At 44.2% G+C, this 13,848-nt stretch overlaps 1 protein-coding gene across 1 annotated transcript in view; it reads left to right on the forward strand.

The window, feature by feature from the left end:
- Positions 1 to 13,848, forward strand: part of Hacd2 (3-hydroxyacyl-CoA dehydratase 2) — an 86,783-nt gene that overhangs the window by 15,683 nt on the left and 57,252 nt on the right. The window contains exon 3 of the mRNA XM_055625061.1: positions 5,282 to 5,300. Within this exon, the coding sequence (XP_055481036.1) occupies positions 5,282 to 5,300 (19 nt within the window). The remainder of the gene's footprint in view (positions 1 to 5,281; positions 5,301 to 13,848) is intronic.

Raw genomic sequence — 13,848 nt, forward strand, 5'->3', positions numbered from 1 at the left:
GCTGCTCTTCTGAAGGACCTGGCTTCCATTCCCAGCACCCCCTTGGTGGCTGACAACCATCTGTAACTACAGTTCCAGGTGATTGGAGGCCCTATTTTGGCATCAGGCATGCATGCTTGTAGGCAGAACATCCATACACATTAAATAATGACATAATTTTTAGAGATGAAACTGGAAAGATTTGTTAGTAACTCACAAAATTTTTCCAGTTCAAACCTTAGGAGCTTGTTCAAAAAGGCATTTCTAAATAGCCATTGTACAAGATGGTATTTGACACTAAGGTTAAAATTTAAAACTAAAATAAGTATATTTTTTGGTAGGTAGATGTTGTGCCGTTCAAGTCCAGTGAGAAAGACCAAAGACTTCTAGATTTGATTCAAATTTAAATGAAATAAATGTACTCTCATTGCAGAAGGGCGGCAGCCTGAGAGCCAACCAGCATACTGTGCTGAAGGGCCTAAAGGAAGGTTTTCTAAAGGTGGACATCAGAGGTAGACATGACAATTACCTACGGAGTCCATAGCTAGGCAAGAAAATTGTTTTACTCCCCTCAGTTGTTTTTCTTTCCCATTGTATAGTAATAAAAAGACCATTTATTCCACTCCCACATTGATAAGCCAGTTTACAAAAGCAGAAAGCAGGAACCCCATTATTCTGTTCTTAATCTCATATGCTGGCCCCTGGGATCTCACAGGCATTCCAGGGCAAAAGTCAAGGGCCCTTAAGGGATGCTGGTCCCACATTAAGTTTCTGTAGCCATCACAGGGTGTAAATTATTGCATAAGTGAGCACTCTGGGGAGGTGTCACTAACTGAGATAGCGCAGGCAGTAGCACAGTGCCATCAGCATAGGGCCGCCCGACGTGTCCCCACAGTAGAAAGGGAGAAAGGGAAGAATGTATGGTTTGTTTGTTTTTTTTTTTTTAAGGCAGTTTGAATATGGCAAGTTCTCTATTGTTTTTCCTGTCAGTGTGCTTATTATGGTCCAGTAATTTTATTCTGTGGATCCCAGAGCACTGGCACCTCCTAGGAGTAGGGAAGTTACAGAGGGTATTTTCAGTGTCACCATGACTAGGGACATGACTCATTTGATGTCTCATAAGTGAAAGAGTCCAGCTCAGTGAAGACTTGTTCTGCCCCTTTCCCTACATCTCCCAGGGCTAGCCTCTTATTCTAATACTGAAAACCTTCACAAGATGTTAGATAAAAGGCTTAGAAGATTGCCGTAGGCCTTGTTGCCACACGCCCAAAGCCAGTCAGCAGCTTGCAGCATCACTCACTTAGCTCCCCACTGTGTAAGTTAGCAGTGAGGGGCCACAGGTTCTCAGGTCAGAAAATCACAAGACTGAAATCAAGGTGCCGGCAATCAAGATGTCAGGGAGGCTGGCTGGTTTCCTTGTAGGCAGGATCCATTGTCTTGTAACAGATGTGCTGGGGTTCTTATTTTCTAGCTGGCTGTTAGCTGTAGGTCACTGTTACTCAGGGACTATTCTGTAGTCCTCACACACAGCCCCTCCAGCCTCCGTGCTTGCTATGCTGAATCCATGTTCTCTAATATCTCTGGTTTCCCTTGCTGCCACCTTCCAGAGAGGACAGCTGTTTTTCCAGCCTTTTCTTCACAGCTCTGAAACTCAAACCCAAGGTCACATACATGCCAAAAAGCTCTTAACGTATGCTGAGGGTTGGGTTGTGTCCACCCACACCAACTCTGTACCTTAAAATCAGCTGACTTACCCAGCTGCGGTGGCCCATGCGTGTAGTCAGAGCAACTAGGGAGATGAGGCAGGAGGATGGCCAACAAGTTTGAGACCACGCAAGTTATATAGTGAGTTCCTGGCTCGCCTGGGCTACAAAGTGAGGTGTTGCCCATAAATAAACAAACAAATAAATAAATAGACATTTTAATGACGTTTGCAAAAATCTCTGTTTGCAAAAATCTCTGTCGTACAATACCTAGATCAGTGTTTGGATGGGCAGATAGCTGTAACGTTGGGAGCTTGCCTTTAGAATTCTGTGTGCTAGCACTTTTAATTCGAAGGATAAGCTGATATGAAATAAAGATGGCCTCAAGTGCTGTGGCACTCCTAGCCTGCATACTTGGCTGAGTAGGTTTCACAGTGCCAGTGTTGTTAAAAGTGATGAGACTGCCCAGAACTACAGAGCAAGGGATGGACCACTCAGATTTATACCCCTAATTTATAGCACTCAGACTTCGGTATAAATTAGTGGGGTAGCTCTACTGGGTAGAGCACACCTTTAAGTCCAGCATGCAGGAGGATCTCTGTGAGTTCAAGGCCAGCCTGGTTTACATAGCAAGTTCCAGGCTAGCCAAGGCTATATGTGAGACCAAAAAAAAAAAAAAAAAAAAAAAAAAAATTTAGGAACACCTTCTTTAATGTAGATTAATACTCTATAGCTACCTGTGTGATAAGAAATTTCAGTTGTGAAATAGAATTATTTTGAGACAGCACTGGTTTTTAATTTATTGTTGTTGTTATTATTTGTGTGATTGTCTATGTGTATACAAGCACATGTGGGAGCCGGAAGCCAGAGGGTACCTTGGGTATCCACCTTTGCTTTTGTTTGACTCAGGCTCTTTTGCTGGTCTGGAACTCACCATGTAGATGAGGATAAAGCCTCATCTACATTTGTTTGTTTGTCTGTTCTTATGTGGTTCTGGGGACTGAATTCAGGTCTCTTGTAAACACTTTACTGACTGATGTATCTCCAGCACTGGTTTTTAACTTTGTCTGAAAGTGTCCCCAATCTGGTGCATAACTACTGTGTTGCTTCTTGCAGTGCTGTGGGTCAGTTTTGTCGTGGTGGTAGTGGTTTCTTCACTCAGAATCTATTTTTAAGTCCTTTCACTATTTAAAGAATATGGTGCCCAAGGAACTTTGTTATGTCTTCCTTCCTTCCTTCCTTCCTTCCTTCCTTCCTTCCTTCCTTCCTTCCTTCCTTCCTTCCTTCCTTCCTTCCTTCCTTCCGACAGGCTTGGTTTGTGTAGCCCTGGCTGTCCTGGGAACTCCCTCTGTATACCAGGCTAGCCTTGAACTCACAGAGATTTGCCTGCCTCTGCCTCCTGGATTTAAAGCCTGTGTCACCACCACTGCCTGACTTTGTTATGTTTCTAGTATTACTTACCTTTATGATTTTTGTTTGTTTGTTTGTTTGTTTCTAGTTTTAGCCTGGACCATTGTATTTGTATTTGCAGAGTAGTCTCTGAAACTTGTATTATTTTTTACATTTTATTTATTATTATATGGGTGTGGGCACAGGAGTTATAGTGCACGTGGTGGAAGTCAGAGAGCTCTGTGGAGCCAGCCCTTTCCACCTACCTCTTTGTGGGTTCCACACAAACTGTGCTGCCTGGCTTGTACAGCAGGGCCTTAACCTGCAGAACATCTCACTGGCCCCTGAAATTTTTATTTTTAAATCCAAACTTACTTATTATGAGTTGGTATTGTATCTGGTTGTTATATTATTAGTCCAAAAGCATTTACATATTGAAATATATAGTTCTAATTAAATTATTTTGTTTTAGCCTTTGTGTACCATTTAGGATAGTTTTTTGAAACTTTGGTGTAAGTAGGTCACATCAGCTGTGAGTGTCATCAGGAAGGTAAAGGGAGCACTATAAAGTATGTGAGATGGAAAAGGAGAGGCTCAGCCTGCTAGGATGAAACCTAGAAAACAGGGTAGCCCTGAGTTACTGTCATTTTTTTTTTTTCTTTCTGCAGTGTCCCATCCTTACTGAGCAGCCAGGATGTCTTGTCACACATATGAAGAAAATGTGTGCTCCTGTCTTCTCAAAGGATGTCCTTCATTCATGTCCTTCATTTCATCTCTCATTTCAGTCTAGATATATCCTCTAGTTTTTTCCAAGCTGTGCAGCAGGAGATATTCACACATTTGAGATTTTCAGGGGTGTCTTTTGAAGGGATAATGTGACTTGCTGGATGGAAATTTTCTCTTTCCTTCTCAGGTAGCAGCAAAATTTTACAGCTTAGCTTTTTAATCCAAGCTCTGTCCCTATACCCTGTTCCCACCTCCCTGAAATGGGATGGGGGAATTTAGTGGACATTTTTGCTAGAGTCTGTCTTGTGAAGTTTTTAAGCTAGAGTCTGTCTTGTGAATTTTTTTTAGGTAGAGTCTGTCTTGAGAAGTTCCTGTCTCGGGGTCTCATGACTTGCTTGCAGTGAAATAGTGATAGAAAACTAGAGAAGACAGAAAATCAAAGTTCAGGTCCTTACCCGGGCCATTGCTGACCACTGTGGGCAAGCCGTGCCGCTTTCTGTGTCTTAGTGTTCCCACCCTGTCTACCTGTCAGGGTGACTGTCAGGATCAATAATAAGTAACGGCTAGAGATGTTCTGTAGAAGTGAGAGCAGGGTCTTCAACAGATGTTATCCTTACTGTCCAGAAGACTGTTCATGAACTCAGTACATAGGTGGCTTCAAATCATCATCACCACTGTTAAAGTAGTGGGGATTTAGAAGGACACAGTTGGCCAATTGAGAGGCCATTGAGATAGGATAGAAATGGCATTCTCACTCCAGGTGCTGGAAGAGAAAACAAGAATGCTCTGAGATGTATCAGCAGGAATTGGAAGCCAGTTGAGACTTAGGGGTAAGGGTAAGTTAGCCCTGCAGACCAGGAGCCCCATGGCCCCAGGCATATCATGGGGAGGAAGGAAGTGATGTGTTTCCCATGGAGGTAGCCATTTTGAGGTGCTGATGCAGTGCATGGCGATGTCCAGGGTGATTTGGAAAGTGGACCTGGAGCTGGGGGACATGTTTAGAAGTTAGACCAGAGAGGAGCTCTACAGCATGACTGTTGAGCAAAGCAAGGCAGTGACTGGGGATGTAGCTTTGAAGAATAAATATCTGCATTGAAGGGTCTGCTGGGCAAGAATAGCCAACAAAGGCGCTACTGAGACCACATTGTATAGCCTGTGACAGTTGTGTCCTGCAGATTATGAGACACAGGAGGTGCCCTGCGTTGGCTGTGCTTGTGAGCTGATTATAAAAGAGGCCATTGACATCTAACAAACCACCATGTGACGATTACATCCTTAGGATCTCGCCCAGAGAAATACAAGCTAAAATGAACTAACTAGTAACAGGTTTTCTTTTGTTAAATAGACTGTAGCAAGGTTAAAAGTGGAATGTTTGTTTTTCAGGTTCAGTGTTGCTGGCCGGCACTGCTCTATTCTTAACTGTGTGAAGTAAGGCTGTAATATTGGCCCTGACTAATTTTCCTTTTCCTTTTTTTTTTCTTTAGATTTTACATTGTGCTATAGGTAAGTAGAATTCCCCCTCCCCACCTTCTGAACACATTGAATTGTGCCTTTTAAAGTCATAGATGGACTTGATTTGATCCTTGAAAACTCGGACTGTTTAATCATGTATAAAATTGCTCATCAAAGTGGTTTTGTTTCCTGAAATAGTAAGCACTATTACGATGTCATCACTAGACACCATATCTGTTGCAGCTTTTGATGTAGTTTAGGAGATGCCTCCCTTTCTCAGCACAACAGGGATAAACAGGAATGCCTCCAGGCTGCTGAGTGTGGCTCAGGTCCTGGGGCTGCACTGTGGTGGAGAATTTCCCTGTGAGCCTTTGATGGATGTTCTCTGGGTGTGTTGTAAAGCAGAGGGTTTTACCACTTAGGTACTTAAAAGCAGGTAGTGTATATGGTTGGTTGGCTTCTTTCTTTTTGTTGGAGTGTCATCACATTTTGCCCTGGAACTCTGAGGCATAGGTTTCGGTATGGGGTGGATAGACACCTGTCATTAGACAAAGGTTAGTTTTGGAAAGTGGACAGGCTATTAAAACAAGCTCACAGTGCTCTAGGTTTGTCTGTCAAAGGGACAATATGAAGATGATAGTCATTGAGATGTACTGAAAGTCTGAAAACTTGAGGACTATGACTCTGAGAAGGTATCACCGGTCAGTTTAACTCACAGCTAAGGTGGGTTCTTACTGTATTCAGGGTAGTAGGCATGGCCCTGGGTGTCAAAGATGAGCATTCTTAGAGTTGAGAAGGCCATGCAAGGTGGAGGCACGGCTGACTGTCCACATGGGTCTGGCAAAGACGTTAAGGAAGGCGAGGCGTCTTCACTCCAGAGTCTGCTGTTGCCACTTCTCTCTGGGGTCTGTGGGCTAAGTGAAGAGATCCCTCAAGTGATGTTTATTTGGGGGACTCATTGCATTCATTAGAGTCATAGAGAACTTTTGATCTCCTAAAAGGCTTTAGAACACTGCCTTAGAAACTTTGAAAGATAAGTTTGAGAGCCTGGGGCTATCTGTTGTACAGTCTCCTTCCTTAGCTTACAAAGTTATTGATAATTAGTTATTATTGTTATTGTTAATAATGATTTACTTATTAATAGTAAATGCTGTGCCTCATTTATAGCCAAATCTAGCTTTAGAGCCAACCTAGCTGGTTTTATCTTATATAGTCTTACACATTTTTTTAGTCTTTTATCTACAATTTTGAGTAATAACATTTTACCCCTTCTTAAATGATTATATTTTAAGCAAAAAAACTGATGGTTAGCCCAGTGATAGAATACTTACACATGCATTAGACACTAAGTTTAATGTTGTAGCATCACAAAAATTAATAAAATCAATTAATTTTAAGCCTAAAGTAGCATAAAGTACATTTGGCCAAAGAGCTCTGGATCAGGTCAGGCCTTCGCCACATGGTCAAGCTGTGCCTGCTACTCTCTTAACCTTCCGTTGTCTCTGTATAGCATTCTCATGCATATTTTCTAGATATTTTCATTTTGGGAGCTGCCCTTACAGAGTTGGGATGGTCCCCTACCTTTGATGACTTAACTTTGAAACTGTAAGCTAACATGGAAGGAATATGCATCTGGTAGAAGGCTACCCTTTGAGGCTTCATCTTTTCTGGGCTTTATGATGCCCGCTCTCTCAGTGCCAAACAGTGGTAGCAAATGCAGCTCCCAGTCAGCCACATGACCGCCCAGGGGAACAGCCAGTACTGCGCAGTGCTCTGTGTTAAGGTGTGAGGTAGTAGATGGCAGGTGTGTATTAAAACTAGTGACATAATTCCAACTCTGATGGACTCAGTGGCTATCATCCATCAAGACTCATCTCCCCAGAAGCTGACTGACTTAGGAATGCTTGTTTCTTCTAGTTCTGGAGGTTTGGAATTCAAAGTCAAGTGCTAGCCAATTCGGTGTCTGGTAAACAACCCCAACCCCCCACCCCAACCCCACTGCTGTTCCTCAGGCAGTGTATGCTTTCTAGTATGATGTGACGACAGGAGCAGATAGGCTCCCCAGGCCTCTGTTATGGCTGGTCTTTGGCTAGTTGGTTTTGTTTTGTTTGACAGCAGGTCTCATGTAGCCCAGGATGGGTGCAAATTCCCCATGTTGCCAAAGCTGGCCTTGAACTCTTGATCCTCCTGACTTTATCTCCCAAGACCTGTGACTATAGGTGTGAGTGACCACACTGAGAAAGTCAGGCTTTCAAGGACAGTAGTCACATTCCTCAGAGTCTTCATGACCTAATCCCTTCCTAAAGGCCCCACGACTTGCACTATTGTGTTGAGGATTATAGTTCAACATATTAAATTGGGGGTGGGGTACAGGCATTCACATTATATTAAGTGTGCATAGTATTATATGTATAGTATTTTTTTCATTAATTTTTTTTTCATTAATATCCCAAATCACTTATTTTAAAGTATGTTCTTTTACCTCTGTAAAATTTCTATTCCTGGGAGTAATCACCAATGGCTGTGTTTGTTCATTCATACAAAGTAAACAAGCAAGCCTGGTGGGGCTGGGCTCCAGCTGCTGTGAGACAGCAGGGGTGGAGAGTGAGCAGCCACTGACATGGTTCAGCAGAGCCCTGTCAGCTGAGTCCTCCATTCCGTGACATAACGTGCCCAGAGGGACGACTGGTGTCTGTGTCACTCTCTTGTTTATACCACTTTCCCTGCCAGACCGTGAGCTCCTCGGGGGCAGATTCTGTTTGACTCATCCGCGTTCCCAGGGCCTCTGGCAGCGCCTGATATATGGGCGATGCTTTCAAAGCCCTTTTTCCTCCAGGACCTTGTTCTGGATGAGTCTTCCCTGCATCATCATTATTTGCTTCGTCTTCACAGTTCACAGAATGATCAGTTCCTTATCTTACAATTCCCAGCACTTGAGAGGCAGAGATAAGAGGATCTCTGCGAGTTCCAGGCCAGCCTGGATTACATAATGAGACCCTGTTTAAAAAAGAAAAACAAAACAGAGTTAGACCCAGCAGTTGCAGCTGTAATTTCCTCCTCTTCTTTCTCCTGGATAATCCCTCCCTGTCCCTTCAAGTAGATGTATACCGATTCTTTCCACTTCGTCACCGCTGTGTACGCCATGTTCTTGGGCCTCAAGGTATCATTGTGTCTCCTCCCTGCATCTCCCCATAGAAGAACCAAGATTACAGACTCTCCTTATATTCCTTTGCTGGTGCTGTGACAGAATACACTGACAAAAGCAACCTAGGGAGAACTGTTGGCTCACAGTTAAACAGCAGATAATCCCCTCATAGTCATGCCCAGAGGTCCCTCTCTAGGTCCTGTCAAGTTGACAACACTCACCATCATAAGTTGTGCTCTCCTGCACTCAACTTCTTCATGAGTTCTTGAAAGTAAATATGTAAACACAACCTCCTGAGTCTGTTTAGTGTTGCTTCTATGCATATGTTCTTATTGCTGACCACTTGGGATTGGTAACCATTTAAGGGGCTTGCCTCTGGGGAGGACTAATTTTCTGTAGCTCTTCGTCTGGGCATGAGGCCCCCATCGATTTCCCCTGTCCGTGTTTAGGTCTTGTTTGAACAGCCATATCATTGAGATTCCGTGGGTCTACCTTCCCTGTCACATCTAGAAGATACAATCTTGCAGCAGACTTTCTGGTCCTCTGCCTTTCAGTCTCTGCCACCTCGTCCTCAATGTCTCCTGGGCCTTAGGACAGGGGTTGAGTTATCAGTTTGGGGCTGAGCACCCCACAGTCAGTTCTTCTCTGCCTTTTGAATAGTCGTAGTTTTTGTAATAGTTTCCGTCTGCTGCAAAAAGATTCTTTGATAGGGTGTGAGGGCTCCACGTACCTGTAGGGAAAAAGTGAGCCCCAGTCTTGATGCTTTGAGAGCCAGTGTTTCACCCACTGAGCTGTGCTCCAGTGCACTATTTCTTTTCCTCCATGGGCGCCACTGTCTCCTTGTCCCTCGTCAGTGTTCTCAGGTTCTGTCCTGGCTTATCCAGCTTCTGACTGAACACGTCCTCTGTGGGCAGTGTCAGCCCTTCTCATGGTATGAGATGCTCAGAACACCCTCTTGCCTTGATTCCCAGCCGCACCTGTGCCCACACTGCAGGCTTGCTCGCTGGCCTCTTAGATCTCCTCTCCTGGATGCACACACAGACCTGCTCCTCAGCAAGGGGAGCAATCAGCCGCAGCCTCTCAGGCACCCATGCCAGACCTAGAGTTCATCACTGGCACCTTCAGGTTTTTTCAGGTTGTCTTGTTTTTCGTCCCTGTGCAAGATTTCAGTGTGTGCATGTGGATTTTCCTGAGGCTGGAGCTGCACAGTGTTAATAGCAGCCGTGCCGTTTATGACTCGCTGTGCTCCGCTACTGCATTTGTTACGCCTTACTCTACTCGCCATAACAGTTGACCCGGGCATAGACTCTGTAGATTTCTCTGTGCTCACCAGAAGTAAATATGTGAGGTAACAGATGTTACTCTTCCATAATGTCTGTCCAAGCATGTGATAGATCGCGATACACATTGTGTGCATGTGTGTGTGCCTGCGCACACACGTGTGTGTGTGTGTGTGTGTGTGTGTGTTAAGGGGGAAAACAAACAGCTTTATCTTTGTGCTGGTTTGAATAAAAAGGATCCCATAGGCCCCTAGGGAGTAGCACTGTTAGGAGGTGTGGCTTGTTGGAGTAGATGTGTCCTTGTTGGGGAAGGAATGTCACTGGGGTGGGCCTGAGGTTTCAGAAGGCCCAGTGTTGCTCTGTCTTTCTGCTGCCCGAGGCTTCTGGATGTAGAACTGCTTCTGCAGCACCATGTCTGTCTTCATGCCACCATGCTTCCCGCCATGACAGCAATGGACTAAACATCTGGACTAAGCCAGCCCAATTAAATGCTTTCCTTTGTAAGTGTTCCCATGATCGTGGTGTCGCTTCACAGCGATAGAAACCCTAACTAAGACAGTCTTGTATAAAAGCTCACATAGCCAAGCTTTGCACCACTTCTGTGCTACCCCTGTTCTTGCTTCACGCTGTTCCCAAAGGCTTTAGTTAAAGGGTGGCTTTGAACATGTGACTTCCTGCAACCTTTACTGGTTTTCATTTCTTCATAGTCTTCACCCTGCCTTTCATTCCACACTAGGGCAGCCCTGGCTTCCCGCCTCTGCGTCTGTGCCCAGGCTGTGCCCTCTCCTGGGATGAGCAGATCACATGGCCGGCTGGCTGACTTGGCTCTCCTTCCTTCACTACGCCGCTTACTACCCTGACTGGGTGAGGCACTGTTGGTCACCCTGTAAGACCCAATGCTGCATCGTGTCATTGAACCCTATTTATGTAATGCTTGATTTGCCACTGTGTTCATGTCCTCATTAACTATTTGGAAACCAAAAACTGTTGCTTACTGGTGTCTGTGTTCTAGCACACAGCAGTACACACTAATGTAAACTCATGAATGGTGATTATGGGCTTATCAAATCCTGGTAGATTTCTAATAATATATTCCAAAATATTTTCAGTTACTTTAAATAATTAATGATAACAATAAAAATAGGCTATTTTTAGCATTAAGCCTTTCATATTTTCACTCACAAAACTATAGTTTATATTTGAAATAAGTTTATTTTCTTGCCATTTTGGGAGTTTGCGATGAACACTTAGTCTTTCTTTTAGAAACTTGCAGCCTTAAGGTGTTTGCATTTGCTTCTAAATTAATGAGAAATCTGATCCTCAAACAGACTCAGACCTGTGTGGCTTCCAGAAGTAATAGAGATCTTATACACCTTCATTTTTTGTCTCAGTAAAAAGAGGCAATGAGCCTAAGAAGGTTGTGAGAGTCAAACAGGACAGTACCTGAAGAACTTGGAGCACAGTGTCTGGAAAATGCTAGGCTTAAAGTTGTGCAGTAAAGTGATAGCTATTATTATTAATGCGAACAATTTATCATAGAGTTGTTTCTGTTCTGAATCTGGTATAATGGTCATTAGTTAGATTTATGCAAATGTTAGGGCAATGGCTCAGTGGGTGAGAACATATGGTGCAAAAGTATGAGGATCTGAGTTCAAATTCCCTGCACCCATGTAAAAAGCCAGGCATGACTGTCTATTTTTATAAAACAGTAAAACCCTAATCATTCTAATTTACCAATGAAGACCAGGAGCCAGATACTGGGGTGAAAACCTCAGAGATGCAGAGAAAGCACTCAGCTGACCTTCCTCCTCAGTCAACATCCCAGAAAGTAAAAGCCTTTCTCTTCAGCTCACGTCCCAGAAGCCCCTTCTTCGTATCATCTTAAATACCCATCTCTCAATGTCCCTTCTTTCTGTTTAGTACTTGTCAGCTGGCTTTGCCTCTGGACCTAGGGTTGGCTTTGTTAGCTCTTGGATTAAAGGTGTGTGCTAGGGCTGAGCCAGTCTGCAACTAGAAACAAGTTTTCATTGTTTACAGTCTTGGGATTTACAATGGGATCAAATATCCTGCAACCACTGTGAATGCCTGTAACCCCAGCATTAGGAGGCAGAGACGAGTAGATCCTGGAAGTGCTGTGGCTATCCAGACTAGCTGAAATAGTGAGCTTCAGGTCCTGGAAGAAAAACCCTGTCTTAAACAGATAAGACAGAAGACAATAGAGGAAAACATCTGACATCTTACCATGGTCTCCATATGTGCACATAAGCATGCATTTGCACACACACACATGCCAACAAAAACATTTTAAGGGCTAGCAAGATGGCTCAGTGAATAAAAACACTTGCCAGGCAAGGCTGAAGTCTTGAGTTCAATCCCTGGGACCCAGGACAGAACCAATTCCTATAAGTTGTCCTCTGACCATCACACATGTGCAATGGTGTGCACACGCCAGCACTCACACCTATATCAGCCTCTCAATATCTCTCTCTCTCTCTCTCTCTCTCTCTCTCTCTCTCTCGTCTCCTGTTGCTGTGATGAAAGCCCAGGATCAAAAACCACTTACAGAACAAGAGTTTATTGCTTCTGGTTTCAGAGGGAGAGGCTATGGTGGTGAGGAACGCATGGCAGCAGGCTCAGGAAGTTGTCTGCTCCATTTATCCACATACAGGAAGCAAAGACAGAGCAGGAAGTAGAACAGGGCTTTTAACCCGGAAAGCCTCGTGACTCAATTTATCCAGCAAACAGTATCTTCTAAAAGTTCTATGTTTCCCTAAACAGCTAGAACCAAATATTTAGATGCTTGGAGTCCACGGAAGACATTCTTCACTCAGAACAACACACACACACACACACACACACACACACACACACACACACACACAATCTAAATGTAATTATTTTTCTTAAGTTGTAATTTGCCCACGAGCAGTTCTGAGTCACTTAGTCTTAGCCTCAGTTGGAGTTGCATCCTCCACTCCTATTTATTTATTTGTTTATTGACAGAGTCTGGCTGCGTCACCCTGGCTGACCCAGAACTCCCTCTATAGACCAGGCTGGCCTGAAATTGAGAGCTTTCCCCACCTTTGTCTCCTGGATGCTGAGATTAAGAACATGGATGTGCCACCACTCCCTGGCTGGACTCCATTTTGTCTGTGGCTATGACAGTGCAGTGTGGCAAAAGTGACCTCAGAAATAGAAGCTAATGCCTCTGAGAGGGGTCTCGCTTGTTCTCTAAGTGAGTTCCTCAGCATTTTCAGAGTCGTTTGTGTTCTTGAATTCCATGAGCTCAGTCTTTGGCCTAATGCTTCAGTGCCTTGTGATACTCTGTTTTCTTTACTAGAACTCAGCTTTTGAAAGGGACCTACCCTGAGATAGATTTTTCACAAGACAGCCGAGTTCTCATTTCTTCTTCACAGTACAGTTTGTTTCAAAAGCAGGGTTCTCTTCATGCTGTCTCTAAGAGGGGAGTGTGGGGATGTGAGGTCTGGAGTGCTTCTCTTCCTGGCTGGTCTCCCCACTTCAGTAGATAGAAGGTATAACTACAGGGACCTCAATGAAGACTCTTCAGGGTGAGACTCAATGTCAGATGTTTGTTAAACCCTCACAGTAGAATTTACGCTGTCAGAGTACATAACTCAGGGGTTTCTCTTGACTGGCAGATGGAGAACAGGCTGAGCCTAGTTGTAGTTCAGAGATTGTGTGTCTAATAAGGAATATGAGCTCTTCGGTTCTCTCCACAGCTAGGGCAAAGGATAGTACATACGAGGCTATAGGTTTCTCTCAAACTGATGGTTCATTTTAGTAAAACTTGGGAGCTGTTTTGCTGGGCGGTGGTGCACATGCCTCTGATCCCAGCACTCAGGAGGTAAAGGCAGGAAGAGCTCTGTGAGTTCAAGGTCAGCATGGTCTACAGAGTGAATTGCAGGACATCCGAAGCTATACAGAAAAACTCTATACAGAAAAACAAAAACAAAAAACAAACAAGCAGGCAAAAATCTTGGCAGCCGGGGATATGGCTTACTAGGGAAGTGTTTGGCCAGTGTAGATGAGGACCCAGAGTCAGTGTTTAGAAAGGCTTGTAGAAGTGGGTAAAAGCCAAAAGCTGGGAGCAGGTCTTAGGGATTATTGCCCACCCCCAGGTCTGGCCCAGTCTCTCTACTTCCCGGTTGTTACC

This window comes from Psammomys obesus, unplaced genomic scaffold (assembly GCF_907164565.1).
Source record: "Psammomys obesus unplaced genomic scaffold, mPsaObe1.curated_primary_1811, whole genome shotgun sequence".
NCBI classification, from domain to species: Eukaryota; Metazoa; Chordata; class Mammalia; order Rodentia; family Muridae; genus Psammomys; species Psammomys obesus.